The sequence below is a fragment of the Ranitomeya imitator genome, chromosome 7, assembly GCF_032444005.1.
Source record: "Ranitomeya imitator isolate aRanImi1 chromosome 7, aRanImi1.pri, whole genome shotgun sequence".
Classification (NCBI taxonomy): Eukaryota; Metazoa; Chordata; class Amphibia; order Anura; family Dendrobatidae; genus Ranitomeya; species Ranitomeya imitator.
In genome coordinates, this window is record NC_091288.1 from 13,158,528 (window position 1) to 13,177,965 (window position 19,438).

The 19,438-nt window shown below is 44.8% G+C and overlaps 1 protein-coding gene across 1 annotated transcript in view; it reads left to right on the top strand.

The window, feature by feature from the left end:
• SLC11A1 (solute carrier family 11 member 1) overlaps window positions 1–18,026 on the top strand; it is a 51,086-nt gene extending 33,060 nt beyond the window's left edge. The window contains exons 11-15 of the mRNA XM_069732716.1: window positions 13,235–13,354; window positions 13,791–13,940; window positions 14,286–14,359; window positions 15,326–15,479; window positions 17,263–18,026. Of these exons, the coding sequence (XP_069588817.1) occupies window positions 13,235–13,354; window positions 13,791–13,940; window positions 14,286–14,359; window positions 15,326–15,479; window positions 17,263–17,373 (609 nt within the window). The 3' untranslated portion in view covers window positions 17,374–18,026. The remainder of the gene's footprint in view (window positions 1–13,234; window positions 13,355–13,790; window positions 13,941–14,285; window positions 14,360–15,325; window positions 15,480–17,262) is intronic.
• The last annotated feature ends 1,412 nt before the right edge of the window (window positions 18,027–19,438 follow it).

Genomic DNA, 19,438 nt, shown 5'->3' on the forward strand with positions numbered 1-19,438 from the left:
TGCGGGCTGGGCCGGGTGGAAAAGGGGCATGTGCCCCCCGGGCCGGTCACCAAGCAGCTGATTCGGGCTGCTGGTGGCCGGCGCTGTGTTCTCTATGTCCTGGCAGCTGCCTCACAGTGGAGCTGCAGACACGCCCCCTGCTCCCTGTGTGCGGCCGGCTCCAGAGGTAGAGGAACACTGCTGCATGTAACTGCTGGAGATCTGCATGTGGATGGCCCAGACATCAGTGAGTACCTTCAGCTCTGTGCGGTGAGGAGGTGAACGCTGCTGCTCACCTCCCGATAAGTCCAGGGCCGGTCTCTATAGTATCAGTGGCCGCTCTGCTGATGCTCACAGATTTATTGCAGGAGTCTGAACTTTCACCCTGTCAGTGCCAGGTCATCGGCTCCAGGGTTACCAGACTGCAGGAAAGTTCAGCCTCCTGCAATAAATCTCCCTATACCGAGAGTGAGCACAGACTGTCTACAGAATCCAGCACTGGAGTGATCAAGCCTGATGCTGGTGACCAGACATCACATGCTATATACATGGCCCTGTATATATACAGTGCATGTATGGCCAGGGCCAGGTGCAGGATTGATCCATCCAGTGTATATAATATTGCATATCTGTGCCTATGGTATATACCACTATCAGGGACGTAACTACAGAGGTTGCAGCGGGGCCGGGAGTGCTAAGGGGCCCCTAAGCACGCAGAGCTACAAAATGGGCCGCCGGCCCTCTAAATCCTCTGCACAGGCCCTGGTGCGTGCTCTCTTGGTGAACGCGCTGACCAAGGCCGTGGCGGCCCACATGAGCACAGCCCTCATTTGTGCTTGCGTACACGGCTGCAGCTTTTGTCAGTGAAGGCAAACAGGAGAGCGCACGCACCAGGGCCTGTGCAAAGGTTTGAAAAGGCCACCACTGCACGCAGAGACACCTGAGCCTCACCGTGTCTGACCCTGGCCAGAACCAGCATCAGAGAACAGCGCTCTCCTCACCAATCCCCGGCCAGCATCTGCCCCACGTCCTTAGCACCTCCGATGCCGGCTGGACAGTGGACCCTCCTCATCCTCCATTATCTCAGGTGAGAACCAAGATGAAACCTTTTGTAAGTATATGCAGCATTTGCAGTTTGACCTGTCTAATGTATATTGTATACTGTTGTATATACATTATATAGGTGAAACTGCGGTACGTACATTATATAGGTGATACCACTGTGTGTAATACACTGCGACCGCTGTGTATAGGCCATATAGGTCAGCCGCAGTGTTTATGTGCGTGTGTGTGTGTGTGTATATATGTATATACATACACAGACACACACACACACACATTTGTACACACACAGCGTCTGGCCTTTATGGGCTATACATAGCGGTCGCAGTATATTACACACAGTGGTATCAGCTATATAATGTACATACCGCAGTCGCGGTTTCACCTATATAATGTGTGAGTGAGTGTGTGTGTCTATGTATGTGTGTGTATGCGCGCGTGCATGTATGTATGTGTATGTATGTATATATATACCGTATGTGTGTGTGTGTGTCTATGTGTGTGTGTGTGCGTGCATGTATGTATGTGTGTCTATGTATGTGTATATGTGTGTGTCTGTGTGTGTGCATGCATGTATGTATGCGTGTCTATGTATGTATATATATAGATATGTGTGTGAGTGTCTGTATGTGTGTGTATGTGTGTGTGTGTCTACGTGTGTGCGTGCATGTATGTGTGTGTGTATATATATGTGTATATATATATATATATATATATATATATATATATATATATATATATATATATATATATATATAGCGAGTAGAAAAAGGGAACAGCACAGAAATACTTATCTTCAGGTGCAGGGCCCCAAGACAATCAGTCCAGCGATCATCCACAATTGCAAGTATCCATAAACGAGGCAGCACTCCATAGTTCAATATAAAAACGTGCAGGGTTTAATTTACCCACATATTCTGGCAACGTTTCAGCTCACAATGAGCTTTTCTCAAGGCTTGAGAAAAGCTCATTGTGAGCTGAAACGTTGCCAGAATATGTGGGTAAATTAAACCCTGCACGTTTTTATATTGAACTATGGAGTGCTGCCTCGTTTTTGGATACATATATATATATACACGTAATTGTTGGATTATAAGACGCTCCGGATTATAAGACGCACCCCAAATTTTGAGGAGAAAAATAAGAAAAAAATATTTTTTAATAAAATGGTGGTGCTTCTTATAATCCATGCGTCTTATTGCTTACTGGGTGCAGTGAAGGGGGGTCTCAGGGTCGTTGCTGGAGGAGGCATTTTGCGACAGGTCAGAGCCCCAGTAATTCCACGGTTCCCTGTGTGTGTGCGGTGGACTCCGAGAATATGGCCGAGAATATGGGCTAATAAAGAGTCCACTGCTTAAAAGGATTGTCTCCCACTATGACAACCTCGTCTTAAACTAAATGTTCGGCCGCGATAAATTAATAAAACCTATACTCACCTGCCGTGCCAGCGCCGTTCCCACAGAGGCTGTGATGTGGTGTTATGACACGTGATGCCCGGAACCAATCAGTGCTGGTGTCACTGTCTTCGCCTTCAGACAAACTGAACATGAAGAGGACGTGCAGGGTGAGCTGCTTGATCCCGGACGTCCTCTTCATGTTCAGATTGTGTGAAGATTGAGACAGTGACACCAGCACTGATTGGTTCCGGGCATCACGTGTCACAACACCACATCACAGCCTCTGTGGGAACGGCGCTGGCACAGGAGGTGAGTATAGGCTTTATTAATTTATCGGGGCCGAACATTTAGGGGTTGTCCTAGTAGTGGACAAGCCCTTAAATATTTGGTGCTGCTCAGTTTTATATACTGTATATAGCCTGCGTGGCGTAAATCTAAGTATCTGTGTATGTACACCGCACAGTGCCACTCCTCCTATCCTGTATATATACACCGCACAGTACCACTCCTCCTGTCCTGTATATATACACTGCACAGTACCACTCCTCCTGTCCTGTATATATACACTGCACAGTACCACTCCTCCTGTCCTGTATATATACACTGCACAGTACCACTCCTCCTGTCCTGTATATATACACTGCACAGTACCACTCCTCCTGTCCTGTATATATACACTGCACAGTACCACTCCTCCTGTCCTGTATATATACACTGCACAGTACCACTCCTCCTGTCCTGTATATATACACTGCACAGTACCACTCCTCCTGTCCTGTATATATACACTGCACAGTACCACTCCTCCTGTCCTGTATATATACACTGCACAGTACCACTCCTCCTGTATATATACACTGCACAGTACCACTCCTCCTGTCCTGTATATATACACTGCACAGTACCACTCCTCCTGTATATATACACTGCACAGTACCACTCCTCCTGTATATATACACTGCACAGTACCACTCCTCCTGTCCTGTATATATACACTGCACAGTACCACTCCTCCTGTCCTGTATATATACACTGCACAGTACCACTCCTCCTGTCCTGTATATATACACTGCACAGTACCACTCCTCCTGTCCTGTATATATACACCACACAGTGCCACTCCTCCTGTCCTGTATATATACACTGCACAGTACCACTCCTGCTGTATATATACACTGCACAGTACCACTTCTGTATATATACACTGCACAGTACCACTCCTCCTGTCCTGTATATATACACTGCACAGTACCGCTCCTCCTGTATATATACACTGCACAGTACCGCTCCTCCTGTCCTGTATATATACACTGCACAGTACCGCTCCTCCTGTCCTGTATATATACACTGCACAGTACCGCTCCTCCTGTCCTGTATATATACACTGCACAGTACCGCTCCTCCTGTCCTGTATATATACACTGCACAGTACCGCTCCTCCTGTCCTGTATATATACACTGCACAGTACCACTCCTCCTGTCCTGTATATATACACTGCACAGTACCACTCTTCCTGTATATATACACTGCACAGTACCACTCCTCCTGTATATATACACTGCACAGTACCACTCCTCCTGTCCTGTATATATACACTGCACAGTACCACTCCTCCTGTCCTGTATATATACACTGCACAGTACCGCTCCTCCTGTCCTGTATATATACACCACACAGTGCCACTCCTCCTGTCCTGTATATATACACTGCACAGTACCACTCCTCCTGTCCTGTATATATACACCACACAGTGCCACTCCTCCTGTCCTGTATATATACACTGCACAGTACCACTCCTGCTGTATATATACACTGCACAGTACCACTTCTGTATATATACACTGCACAGTACCACTCCTCCTGTCCTGTATATATACACTGCACAGTACCGCTCCTCCTGTATATATACACTGCACAGTACCGCTCCTCCTGTCCTGTATATATACACTGCACAGTACCGCTCCTCCTGTCCTGTATATATACACTGCACAGTACCGCTCCTCCTGTCCTGTATATATACACTGCACAGTACCGCTCCTCCTGTCCTGTATATATACACTGCACAGTACCGCTCCTCCTGTCCTGTATATATACACTGCACAGTACCACTCCTCCTGTCCTGTATATATACACTGCACAGTACCACTCTTCCTGTATATATACACTGCACAGTACCACTCCTCCTGTATATATACACTGCACAGTACCACTCCTCCTGTCCTGTATATATACACTGCACAGTACCACTCCTCCTGTCCTGTATATATACACTGCACAGTACCACTCCTCCTGTCCTGTATATATACACTGCACAGTACCACTCCTCCTGTCCTGTATATATACACTGCACAGTACCACTCCTCCTGTCCTGTATATATACACTGCACAGTACCACTCCTGCTGTATATATACACTGCACAGTACCACTTCTGTATATATACACTGCACAGTACCACTCCTCCTGTCCTGTATATATACACTGCACAGTACCGCTCCTCCTGTATATATACACTGCACAGTACCGCTCCTCCTGTCCTGTATATATACACTGCACAGTACCGCTCCTCCTGTCCTGTATATATACACTGCACAGTACCGCTCCTCCTGTCCTGTATATATACACTGCACAGTACCGCTCCTCCTGTATATATATACACTGCACAGTACCACTCCTCCTGTATATATACACTGCACAGTACCACTCCTCCTGTCCTGTATATATACACTGCACAGTACCACTCCTCCTGTATATACACTGCACAGTACCCTCCTCCTGTATATACACTGCACAGTACCCTCCTCCTGTATATATACACTGCACAGTACCACTCCTCCTGTATATATACACTGCACAGTACCACTCCTCCTGTATATATACACTGCACAGTACCACTCCTCCTGTATATATACACTGCACAGTACCACTCCTCCTGTATATATACACTGCACAGTACCACTCCTCCTGTATATATACACTGCACAGTACCACTCCTCCTGTATATATACACTGCACAGTACCACTCCTCCTGTATATATACACTGCACAGTACCACTCCTCCTGTATATATACACTGCACAGTACCACTCCTCCTGTATATATACACTGCACAGTACCACTCCTCCTGTATATATACACTGCACAGTACCACTCCTCCTGTATATACACACTGCACAGTACCACTCCTCCTGTATATACACACTGCACAGTACCACTCCTCCTGTCCTGTATATATACAATGCACAGTACCACTCCTCCTGTCCTGTATATATACACTGCACAGTACCACTCCTCCTGTCCTGTATATATACAATGCACAGTACCACTTCTCCTGTCCTGTATATATACAATGCACAGTACCACTCCTCCTGTCCTGTATATATACACTGCACAGTACCACTCCTCCTGTCCTGTATATATACAATGCACAGTACCACTCCTCCTGTCCTGTATATATACAATGCACAGTACCACTCCTCTTGTCCTGTATATATACACTGCACAGTACCACTCCTCCTGTCCTGTATATATACACTGCACAGTACCACTCCTCCTGTCCTGTATATATACACTGCACAGTACCACTCCTCCTGTCCTGTATATATACACTGCACAGTACCACTCCTCCTGTCCTGTATATATACAATGCACAGTACCACTCCTCCTGTCCTGTATATATACACTGCACAGTACCACTCCTCCTGTATATATACACTGCACAGTACCACTCCTCCTGTCCTGTATATATACACTGCACAGTACCACTCCTCCTGTCCTGTATATATACAATGCACAGTACCACTCCTCCTGTCCTGTATATATACACTGCACAGTACCACTCCTCCTGTCCTGTATATATACACTGCACAGTACCACTCCTGTCCTGTATATATACAATGCACAGTACCACTCCTCCTGTCCTGTATATATACACTGCACAGTACCACTCCTCCTGTCCTGTATATATACACTGCACAGTACCACTCCTCCTGTCCTGTATATATACAATGCACAGTACCACTCCTGTCCTGTATATATACAATGCACAGTACCACTCCTCCTGTCCTGTATATATACACTGCACAGTACCACTCCTCCTGTCCTGTATATATACACTGCACAGTACCACTCCTCCTGTATATATACACTGCACAGTACCACTCCTCCTGTCCTGTATATATACACTGCACAGTACCACTCCTCCTGTCCTGTATATATACAATGCACAGTACCGCTCCTCCTGTCCTGTATATATACACTGCACAGTACCACTCCTCCTGTCCTGTATATATACAATGCACAGTACCACTCCTCCTGTCCTGTATATATACAATGCACAGTACCACTCCTCTTGTCCTGTATATATACACTGCACAGTACCACTCCTCCTGTGTATATATACACTGCACAGTACCACTCCTCCTGTCCTGTTCTCGGGTAGGCGACATTGGTCTTTGGGAGGGTTAATATTGGTTTATTATTTTCAGGAATACTATGGGAAAATAAAATATATATATACTAGATGGCAGCCCGATCCTAAAGAATCGGGAGTCTAGAATACATATATACTTGAAATTCGGCAGGAGCTTGAAGAGCAACGTCACTGGGCCCGCCTCCACGCAGTAGAAACTTGCTGTGAGGTAAAAATTCAAAAATCACACCAAAATGGCGGGCGGAGTGTGTCACAGTACGGCACGTTTCTGATTGGTCGCTCGCAGCAGGCGGCAACCAATCAGACACTGGACACTGTTGACGTCACTTATCTCCGGACATTAGCTCCGCACATTAGCTCCGGACATTATCTCCGGACATTATCTCCGGACATTAGCTCCGGACATTAGCTCCGCACATTAGCTCCGGACATTATCTCCGGACATTAGCTCCGGACATTAGCTCCGCACATTAGCTCCGGACATTAGCTCCGGACATTAGCTCCGGACATTATCTCCGCACATTATCTCCGCACATTAGCTCCGGACATTAGCTCCGGACATTATCTCCGGACATTAGCTCCGGACATTAGCTCCGGACATTAGCTCCGGACATTAGCTCCGGACATTATCTCCGCACATTATCTCCGCACATTAGCTCCGGACATTATCTCCGGACATTATCTCCGGACATTAGCTCCGGACATTAGCTCCGCACATTAGCTCCGCACATTAGCTCCGGACATTAGCTCCGGACATTATCTCCGCACATTATCTCCGCACATTAGCTCCGGACATTAGCTCCGGACATTATCTCCGGACATTAGCTCCGGACATTAGCTCCGGACATTAGCTCCGGACATTATCTCCGCACATTATCTCCGCACATTAGCTCCGGACATTATCTCCGGACATTAGCTCCGGACATTAGCTCCGGACATTAGCTCCGCACATTAGCTCCGGACATTAGCTCCGGACAAAGCCACGGAAGTTGGCACAAATTGCAGGAAGTAGTATTCTAGGCAATTAATCTCCGGACATTAGCTCCGGACATTAGCTCCGGACATTAGCTCCGGACAAAGCCACGGAAGTTGGCACAAATTGCAGGAAGTAGTATTCTAGGCAATTATATATTAGACTAGATGGCAGCCCGATTCTAAAGAATCGGGAGTCTAGAATCCATATATACTTTATTTATTCAAATGTAAAAATAATACAATTAATAAATAATAGTAAGAAAGAACAAAAAATGGCTGCACTCACCAGCTCTTGACAATTCTTGTTATTTAAGGTACAGTTACACAGGATCCATGAACATGCTTATGAGGGGAGGGATGAAAGACATCAGACGACAACTTTGCGTGTTGTGGCAAATGCCACAACAACGGTTCTTTGCTTAAGAACAATGTCAGGTAGTAGGAAAATAGCCAGTTAAAAATAGGCAATAGTTCTTTGCAGGAATGCAGATATTAATAAATAGGCAGTTTATATTGCAGAGAAATTGCTGGGCAATAATGGACAATGTCCTTATGTGGCAAATAATAGAGCAATATACCCAATGTGGCAAAGAAGAGGTTAATAAACGGCAGTCTCTCAGTATAACAGTCAGTGAATAATAGGCAGTATATGGAGAAAACACCAAACAAAAGTTCAAAATTGGTGTGAAAATGTCACTGAACCACTTCACAACTAAATATATATAGTTTTGGTAAATGGTATTATCATTTTTTTGACGAAATTCGGCAGGAGCTTGAAGAGCAACGTCACTGGGCCCGCCTCCACGCAGTAGAAACTTGCTGTGAGGTAAAAATTCAAAAATCACACCAAAATGGCGGGCGGAGTGTGTCACAGTACGGCACGTTTCTGATTGGTCGCTCGCAGCAGGCGGCAACCAATCAGACACTGGACACTGTTGACGTCACTTATCTCCGGACATTAGCTCCGGACATTAGCTCCGGACATTAGCTCCGGACATTAGCTCCGGACATTATCTCCGGACATTAGCTTCGGACATTAGCTCCGGACATTAGCTCCGGACATTATCTCCGGACATTAGCTTCGGACATTAGCTCCGGACATTAGCTTCGGACATTAGCTCCGGACATTAGCTCCGGACATTAGCTCCGGACAGGAAGTTGGCACAAATTGCAGGAAGTAGTATTCTAGGCAATTATATATTAGATATTGGAAAACACATTTAAATGGATTATACCAAGTAATTCCCTTTCCCGAGAACTTTGTAGTTGCTGGGGTCCGAACGCTGGGACCCCCATGATCTCGAGAACCGGCGCTCTAAAGAAGCGATCAATCGTGCGCACTGCGACGGCATTCAAACATAGCTCTTCCAATAACGCCTTTAAGAGGAGCGTTGAAGAACACAACACAGTATAGGAAAATCCACTGATCGGGTGTCGGGGAGTGTTATAGTCTGTGGGCTGGTGGGGTTTGTGTGGCATTGCTCCTTTTTTGTTCCAGTACGGCCCTGGACAGCTCTGCAGGGAGGCCGCCATACTTTGTACTGGTTTTACTCCCTGCACATAGTAGGGAGCTGAAGGGTTCAGGTAGCAGTGTCATCGCCCTGTGTTGTTCTGTAGCCCACATTCCCACCCTGACTATATACAGTGGCAACTAAGGGGTAGACAGCAGTTCCTTATGAATAGTAGGGTCAGTGGGTAAATGTGTCTACCTGTTTTACAATGGTATGGCCCAAATGTGAGCTGAGGTAAAACATTGCCAGAAGCTAAGAGGCACTAACATGTCCATACACAGGCACTAATGCCCTCACACTTCTGCCAGTATGTACTGCTGTGTGTGTGGCAGTAGTTTTTCTAATAGTCTTATCACATCTGTCTACCATACTTCCTTGAGGCGAGATGGGAACTAAAGTTGACGTGTTCTAATATTGAGCTCCCATTTCCCAGCTCTGGAAATTCACCACTTACGGTTGGAGGATTGGCAGTGATTACATGGTTTAGAGGAGCACACTTCCATTTATAAGGGGTTGACCCCGTCATGCTGGGTTTACAGGAGGGATACCCTCCGCTAGGCTGGAGGTTGTGGTGTGTATACAGAATGTAAACTTCACTCTTGTGAACCCAGCCTACAACTAATTATGTAATGGTGCATGTATCACTAATGCAGATGACGTTTGCGTGTGTCGCCATTTCTAATTCATCTATATATTTTGGCATGGGGGGACCCCATTTGACAGTTCGCAGCGGGGCCCATAACTTTTGTAGTTACGCCACTGCTCTGTAGTAAGCTCCGTTCTGTTCCCATATGTCTGTAGTAAGCTCCGTTCTGCTCCCATATCTCTGGAGTAAGCTCCGTTCTGCTCCCATATCTCTGGAGTAAGATCAGTTCTGCTCCCATATCTCATAGTAAGCTCTGTTCTGCTCCCATATCTCTGTAGTAAGTTCTGTTCTGCTCCCTTATCTCTGGAGTAAGATCAGTTCTGCTCCCATATCTCATAGTAAGCTCTGTTCTGCTCCCATATCTCATAGTAAGCTCTGTTCTGCTCCCATATCTCTGTAGTAAGCTCTGTTCTGCTCCCATATCTCATAGTAAGCTCTGTTCTGCTCCCATATCTCTGTAGTAAGCTCTGTTCTGCTCCCATATCTCATAGTAAGCTCTGTTCTGCTCCCATATCTCTGTAGTAACCTCTGTTCTGCTCCCATATGTCTGTAGTAAAGGTACCTTCACACATAACGATATTGTTAACGATATCGTTGCTATTTGTGACGTAGCAACGATATCGTTAATGAAATCGTTATGTGTGACAGCGACCAACGATCAGGCCCCTGCTGGGAGCTCGTTGGTCGCTGAGGAAAGTCCAGAACTTTATTTCGTCGCTGGACTCCTGCTGACATCGCTGGATCGGCGTGTGTGACACCGATCCAGCGATGTCTTCACTGGTAACCAGGGTAAACATCGGGTAACTAAGCGCAGGGCCGCGCTTAGTAACCCGATGTTTACCCTGGATACCATGCTAAAAGTAAAAAAAAAACCAAACACTAGATACTTACCTAACGCTGTCTGTCCTCCAGCGCTGTGCTCTGCACTCCTCCTGTACTGGCTGTGAGCCGGAAAGCAGAGCGGTGACGTCACCACTCTGCTTTCCGGCTCACAGCCAGTACAGGAGGAGAGCAGAGAAGCAGAGCGCAGCGCTGGAGGACAGACAGCGGTAGGTAAGTATCTAGTGTTTGTTTTTTTTTACTTTTAGCATGGTAACCAGGGTAAACATCGGGTTACTAAGCGCGGTCCTGCGCTTAGTTACCCGATGTTTACCCTGGTTACCGGCATCGTTGGTCGCTGGAGAGCTGTCTGTGTGACAGCTCTCCAGCGACCAAACAGCGACGCTGCAGCGATCCGAATCGTTGTCGGTATCGCTGCAGCATCGCTTAATGTGAAGGGGCCTTAAGCTCCGTTCTGCTCCAATATCTCTGTAGTAAGCTCTGTTCTGCTCCCTTATCTCTGGAGTAAACTCGGTTCTGCTCCCATATCTCTGTAGTAAGCTCTGTTCTGCTCCCATATGTCTGTAGTAAGCTCCATTCTGCTCCCATATCTCTGTAGTAAGCTCTGTTCTGCTCACTTATCTCTGGAGTAAGATCAGTTCTGCTCCCATATCTCATAGTAAGCTCCGTTCTGCTCCCATATGTCTGTAGTAAGCTCCGTTCTGCTCCCATATCTCTGTAGTAAGTTCTGTTCTGCTCCCTTATCTCTGGAGTAAGATCAGTTCTGCTCCCATATCTCATAGTAAGCTCTGTTCTGCTCCCATATCTCTGTAGTAAGCTCTGTTCTGCTCCCATATCTCATAGTAAGCTCTGTTCTGCTCCCATATCTCTGTAGTAACCTCTGTTCTGCTCCCATATCTCTGTAGTAAGCTCTGTTCTGCTCACTTATCTCTGGAGTAAGATCAGTTCTGCTCCCATATCTCATAGTAAGCTCCGTTCTGCTCCCATATCTCTGTAGTAAGCTCTGTTCTGCTCCCATATGTCTGTAGTAAGCTCGGTTCTGCTCCCATATCTCTGTAGTAAGCTCGGTTCTGCTCCCATATCTCTGTAGTAAGCTCTGTTCTGCTCCCATATCTCATAGTAAGCTCTGTTCTGCTCCCATATCTCATAGTAAGCTCTGTTCTGCTCCCATATCTCTGTAGTAAGCTCCGTTCTGCTCCCATATCTCTGTAGTAAGCTCTGTTCTGCTCCCATATGTCTGTGGTAAGCTCTGTTCTGCTCCCATATGTCTGTAGTAAGCTCCGTTCTGCTCCCATATCTCATAGTAAGCTCTGTTCTGCTCCCATATCTCATAGTAAGCTCTGTTCTGCTCCCATATCTCTGTAGTAAGCTCCGTTCTGCTCCCATATCTCTGTTGTAAGCTCTGTTCTGCTCCCATATGTCTGTGGTAAGCTCTGTTCTGCTCCCATATGTCTGTAGTAAGCTCCGTTCTGCTCCCATATCTCTGTAGTAAGCTCCGTTCTGCTCCCATATCTCTGTAGTAAGCTCCGTTCTGCTCCCATATCTCTGTAGTAAGCTCTGTTCTGCTCCCTTGTCTCTGGAGAAAGCTCAGTTCTGCTCCCATATCTATGCAGCAAGCTCAGTTCTGTTTCCATATCTCTGTACCAGCATGTTTTTAAAGCCTGTTATGTAGGCTGCTTTAATGCAATGGCCAGAGGTAAGCAGGAAAAAGGAGGGCCACCGCAACTGAAGGGCCACTGCCTTGTGATTGCCCCCCAGGCTGAAAAGTGCCAGCCAGCCCCTGCTCAATGCATTAACCTAACGATCCCTGTGTGGCCTATTTATAAAAAAAAAAAAAACAATCAGGTTCCTCGCATCATGTTCTCATTCACTTTCTGCAGTTATTAGCCCTCTGTGTCTGTACTGCTACATACTTAGGCTGATAACCGGTTCATGCAGCTTTACATGAACACCCGAGCCTTACACTATGGCCGGTCCGAATAACTAAAGCAATTGTTACCATCCACCTCTCGTGTCTCCCCTTTTCCTCATAGTTTGTAGCTTGCGAGCAGCAGGACCCTCACTCCTCCTGGTATCTGTTGTGAACTGTGATTTCTGTTATGCTGTAATGTCTATTGTCTGTACAAGTCCCCTCTATAATTTGTAAAGCGCTGCGGAATATGTTGGCGCTATATAAATAAAAATTATTATTATTATATTATTATTCAATCAGTGACCGACATTTGTGGGAGTATTTTGTTTGTTTTCCAATAGAAAATGTCGAATCTGAAATGAAAATATATATTTTTTGACAAATAAGTTGGGGTGTACTTATTTATGCTGATCACTATAAATATATATATGTTCACTGTTCCCATTGTGCCCCCTCTGATGCCGCCTCTCCCTCTGCACAGGGCATTATTCTCGGCTGCTTCTTTGGTCCTGCCGCCCTCTACATCTGGGCAGTGGGCATCTTGGCGGCTGGGCAGAGCTCCACGATGACTGGGACATACGCCGGGCAGTTCGTGATGGAGGTGAATATATTGGTCGTCTGTACCTGTCCCCTACGTGTTATTTTTGTGACTTAAAGGGGCTTAGCACTGATGGACTATCTTCAAGATCCAAGTGCAATCCCACCCTCAGGACCACCACTGATGGGCAGAGTGAAGGGTATTGTTATCTACACTGCAGTGAATTGCAGCAAAACCACAGAAAAGTATTAGATCTGTTTAGGTTTTCATTTGCTGGATGCAATCTGGATTGTTCCTATTCACTGACAGCAAGTAGAGATCTAGAAAATAAGAAGAAACCGAATGACAAATATCTTAGAAAGGTGAAGGAAATGCCCGCTGTTCCATACAGATTCTTCTGCAGATTTTGCCCTTTGCGTTACGTCCGGTATGATGTGAGGTCATTATTGCTTCTTCTCCATCTTCGCACTTATACCCTACACTTTTTTATTATATCCAGGGATTCTTGAACCTGAAGTGGTCCCGTTTCTACCGAGTCCTTTTCACCAGGTCCTGCGCCATCATACCCACCATATTTGTGGCCTTGTTTCAAGATATCTCGTACCTGTCGAAAATGAACGATTTGCTTAACGTTCTACAAAGCATCTTGGTAAAATCAGAATATTCTAGTTTGTGACATCACCGGATATTGAGGCACTTAATGCCTCGCGCCGCTGTAATATTATCCCTAGATGTATCCAGTGTTATCCTGCAGCTCTGCCGCTGCTGCAATTCCTGACATTCTGCTTAATTCCCTGCAGCGATGACATCAGATACATCCAGCCAATCAGTGTGCCCGCATACAGCGCATGAGACCAGCGATTGGCTGCAGCAGCTGTGTGGCTGTACGTGATGTCATCGCTGCAGGAAAGTAAGCAGAGGCAGGCAGGAGACCGGAGCGGTGGAGCTGGAGCTGATGGACAACGCGTCATTGTTTTCACCTATTGTTTTCTAGCTCCCATTTGCTCTGCTCCCGATATTGACATTCACCAGCATGCGCCCCCTGATGCACGATTTCACCAATGGCATGTAAGTATCATGTGGATTTAACAGAAACATGAATGTGCAACAATCTAAGAAGAAAATCAGTCTAAAACCTCAGATTACACAATATTCCTTATATTTCCTGTACTCATCTTGAGTATTACACTCCAGAGCTGCACTCACTATTCACTGTGTACATACATTACATTACTGATCCTGAGTTACATCCTGTATTATACTCCAGAGCTGCACTCACTATTCTGCTGGTGCAGTCACTGTGTACATACATTACATTACTGATCCTGAGTTACATCCTGTATTATACTCCAGAGCTGCACTCACTATTCTGCTGGTGCAGTCACTGTGTACATACATTACTGATCCTGAGTTACATCCTGTATTATACTCCAGAGCTGCACTCACTATTCTGCTGGTGCAGTCACTGTGTACATACATTACATTACTGATCCTGAGTTACATCCTGTATTACACTCCAGAGCTGCACTCACTATTCTGCTGGTGCAGTCACTGTGTACATACATTACATTACTGATCCTGAGTTACATCCTGTATTATACTCCAGAGCTGCACTCACTATTCTGCTGGTGCAGTCACTGTGTACATACATTACATTACTGATCCTGAGTTACATCCTGTATTATACTCCAGAGCTGCACTCACTATTCTGCTGGTGCAGTCACTGTGTACATACATTACTGATCCTGAGTTACATCCTGTATTATACTCCAGAGCTGCACTCACTATTCTGCTGGTGCAGTCACTGTGTACATACATTACATTACTGATCCTGAGTTACATCCTGTATTATACCCCAGAGCTGCACTCACTATTCTGCTGGTGCAGTCACTGTGTACATACATTACATTACTGATCCTGAGTTACCTCCTGTATTATACTCCAGAGCTGCGCTCACTATTCTGCTGGTGTGGATATATTAGATAACTGCATACTATCTATCTTTTCTGATCTTTGTGCCTTTTGTCTCTGCAGAGTCAGTAAAGTAATCGCCATTCTCCTCACTGCATTGATCATCGTTATTAACCTGTACTTTGTGGTGGTGTATATCCCGTCTGTGTACTACACCGCGCTGTACGTGTTGGTCGGGATAATTCTCTTTTTTTATGGCGTCTTCACACTTTACCTGGTGAGTAAAAGTGGTGGTAGAACATTAGATGCAGAAACTTTGAGGCCGATTCATCAAACTGTTTATGGAAGATTTATCACATAAAACACTTTTAAAAAAATGGTAACATTTTTTAGCAGCGCAATGTGATTGTGGCATTTTACACCAGTCTCTGCACGCTCTGCTGACGTGGGCAGAGCACAGGCGGCGTAGCTGTGTATTTCAGTCTCTAGGCATTTTTAAGATTCCTGTTTGCAGTCAGTGATTTGGAAAATTCTTGTTGCTATACTCTGCCTGAAGTCTGTCCTTCTCACTGCTGATGGTTTGCTACAGTTGTATCCAGTCTGTACAATCCTTTCTGGCTTGAAGAGAATCATTTATCTGCACTGATACATTGTAACAAATAATTTCATACAGGAGAACAAAGGAGCTTACAGATAACAAGTTTAAAAAAATACCAAATTTTTATTAAGACACTGAAAAACACACACTGACAAGTACACACATGAAATAAAATAAGGACACTAAAGACCATCCCTATACCCCATCCTATCCAAGGAGTAATGTAATGTGCTAGTAAAGCAGAGGAACAACCGTGTGCCTATATGGACAATGGGTCAATGTAAGCCTCACAAAAGTGCATATGAGGTCAAGGATAGCAGCCAAAGTAACGCTGAATAGTCCTATCCTAGAAGCGATCCAAAGTCCAGGGCATACTACAAAGAGATCTACCAGACTGCCAGTAATGTAAATGCCACCAGCGTAAAGCGCGCAGTACAGATAATCTCCGATAGTTCCTCTTACCCAGGTAGAGAGATGGATAATGTTAGGCGAGATCCCCAACGCACGTTTCGCTCCAGCGATCTGTTAGCTTTCTCAAGCTAATGGCAGCCAAACGGACTGCGTAGGAACGGACACACGGACATCACTCCTAAGTGTAAGTTACCACCAGTTTGCCCACCTGTTTTTTTTGGCTGCCATTATTTTACAGCGTTTGATCTATCGGTGTATTTTCATGAGGAATGGCGGTATTTAGCATATACACGTGTAGGTGATATTTATTCTGCCTCCTCTTGTCAGCACCGGTTTTCTTGCTGGACTTCTTTTTGTAGGCTGCCTTTTTGTTGGTAGTTTTATATGGTAACTTTCTAGATGCAGCAGTGTAGGTGTGGACTATATTGGGATATTGTTTATATACCTAGGTGTATGTGATGTCATGTGTATTTATCCATTCCATTACATCTGGAAGATTTTTTCACTTTAACATTATATTAAAATTGATTGTGTGAATTATTAATAAAAATTACTTATTTTTATATTATACTCAGACATTGTGTTTTTAGTCCTTTTTGTGCTATTTGGCTACTTAGGACTTTTTTGTTTTGGTTTCACTGGATACATTAGTAGCAAAGCTCCAGCTGTGAGATGCGTTCGCTCTATGGAGGGTTTTCTGCTTCTAGATACTACGAAGATTACTCCGTTTACTGACAGCAAGCAGAGATCCTGAAAAATCGCAAACTGCACCATGACGTGTAACAGTTATGTTAGTAGTCGTTTTCAAGATCTCTGTTTGCTGTCATTGTATGTGAACGCTGCTGTTTCCATTCAGAGGCAGAACAGAGAAGTGGAAACATTGTGTCCGGTGTGAACAATGCTCTGTGAGCTAATCCGCAGCTGCACATACATATCTGGTACAATGTGTCAGTCTGGGTTGTTTAGCTCACAGAGGATTGTCCAATGCAATAAAGTTATTAGTGTTGATGTTCTACATGTCCATGTTAACCCTGTACATTCCTGTATACAGCTCTGGACCTGCTGTCTCGCCCACGGAGCTGAAATTCTGTCTTTCGGACGACACATTCAGTTTTCCTATGGATTACCAGAGGACTCCAGTAATCCGCCGGGGATACAGTAGGGAGACCTGGGAACTCTGGACTGTTTGGATTGATATCAGAGGGGACCTCAAGACCTCCGCTCTATGCAGCGATGTTTCAGTGGCGCCATCTTGTGGTGGATATGTAAACTGCTGATGACCCGACAGAATCAATAAGAATAATAATTGGACGATTTTCTCCAGGATTTGGACACAACTAGTAAAAATGTGTAAAATTAGACCTCAGTGGGCGCCAACTCCACCGCCATCCAAAGGAGTTGAAACATTGCACTTCTAGCACTTTAAATTCTGCAAAATAATCCAAATCTGTTTACAGATAAAATGGAGTTTGTAATGAAAGATCCAGATTATCGAATTCTGGATAAAAGGAATTTTACTGTTTTCTGATTTGCAGGACAGAGTGCAGTTAAAGGGTGAAAAATTAAAGGAGATATTGTTGTTGTTTTTTTTTTTCAAAATACCTCGCATTTCATGATTGCAATTTCATGGTCAGCGGCTGCCGGGATCTTATCTTTTTCACGCTCTCCGTCCTGTCTATTTTCATAACCACTTATGGATTGATGGCAGAAACAGAGTGGATTACTGTATTAGCCATATGATTGATCATATGATCTCCAGGATCACATACATGTGTGCAAAAACTACAGACTCAAATAATAAAGTTTTATAACGTTTCTTTTTTTCTTAAAAGGGATAGACCAGAAACAAAAAAACGGTAAGAGTATGAATTAAACAATCCACGTAAAATAGCTGAAAATTAAGGTGAATACAGAAAGGTTGTAATTACCAGAAATATCAACTAATATTCAGAAAGGAAATTAATATTTTTTTTAATAAACTGTCAACTTAAGCATTCCAAATAAAGAAAGTAAAATTATCTCTATAAACCAAAGTAATAACCAGGGGTGGCAGCATTACACCAGTCACTGTGCGTGCAACACTCTCTATTGCCCCCAGTGAGTGCAGGGGCAGCAGCATTACTCCAGTTACTGAGAGTGCATCAGTCTATATGTAATCAGGGGCAGCAGCATTACTCCAGTTACTGAGAGTGCATCAGTCTATATGTAATCAGGGGCAGCAGCATTACTCCAGTTACTGAGAGTGCATCAGTCTATATAAATCAGGGGCAGCAGCATTACTCCAGTCACTGAGTGCGCATCAGTCTATACAGGTCCTTCTCAAAAAATTAGCATATAGTGTTAAATTTCATTATTTACCATAATGTAATGATTACAATTAAACTTTCATATATTATAGATTCATTATCCACCAACTGAAATTTGTCAAGTCTTTTATTCTTTTAATACTGATGATTTTGGCATACAACTCCTGATAACCCAAAAAACCTGTCTCAATAAATTAGCATATCAAGAAAAGGTTCTCTAAACGACCTATTACCCTAATCTTCTGAATCAGCTAATTAACTCTAAACACATGCAAAAGATACCTGAGGCTTTTATAAACTCCCTGCCTGGTTCATTACTCAAAACCCCCATCATGGGTAAGACTAGCGACCTGACAGATGTCAAGAAGGCCATCATTGACACCCTCAAGCAAGAGGGTAAGACCCAGACAGAAATTTCTCAACAAATAGGCTGTTCCCAGAGTGCTGCATCAAGGCACCTCAATGGTAAGTCTGTTGGAAGGAAACAATGTGGCAGAAAACGCTGTACAACGAGAAGAGGAGACCGGACCCTGAGGAAGATTGTGGAGAAGGAGCGATTCCAGACCTTGGGGAACCTGAGGAAGCAGTGGACTGAGTCTGGTGTGGAAACATCCAGGCCCACCGTGCACAGGCGTGTGCAGGAAATGGGCTACAGGTGCCGCATTCCCCAGGTAAAGCCACTTTTGAACCATAAACAGCGGCAGAGGCGCCTGACCTGGGCTACAGAGAAGCAGCACTGGACTGTTGCTAAGTGGTCCCAAGTACTTTTTTCTGATGAAAGCAAATTTTGCATGTCATTCGGAAATCAAGGTGCCAGAGTCTGGAGGAAGACTGGGGAGAAGGAAATGCCAAAATGCCTGAAGTCCAGTGTCAAGTACCCACAGTCAGTGATGGTGTGGGGTGCCATGTCAGCTGCTGGTG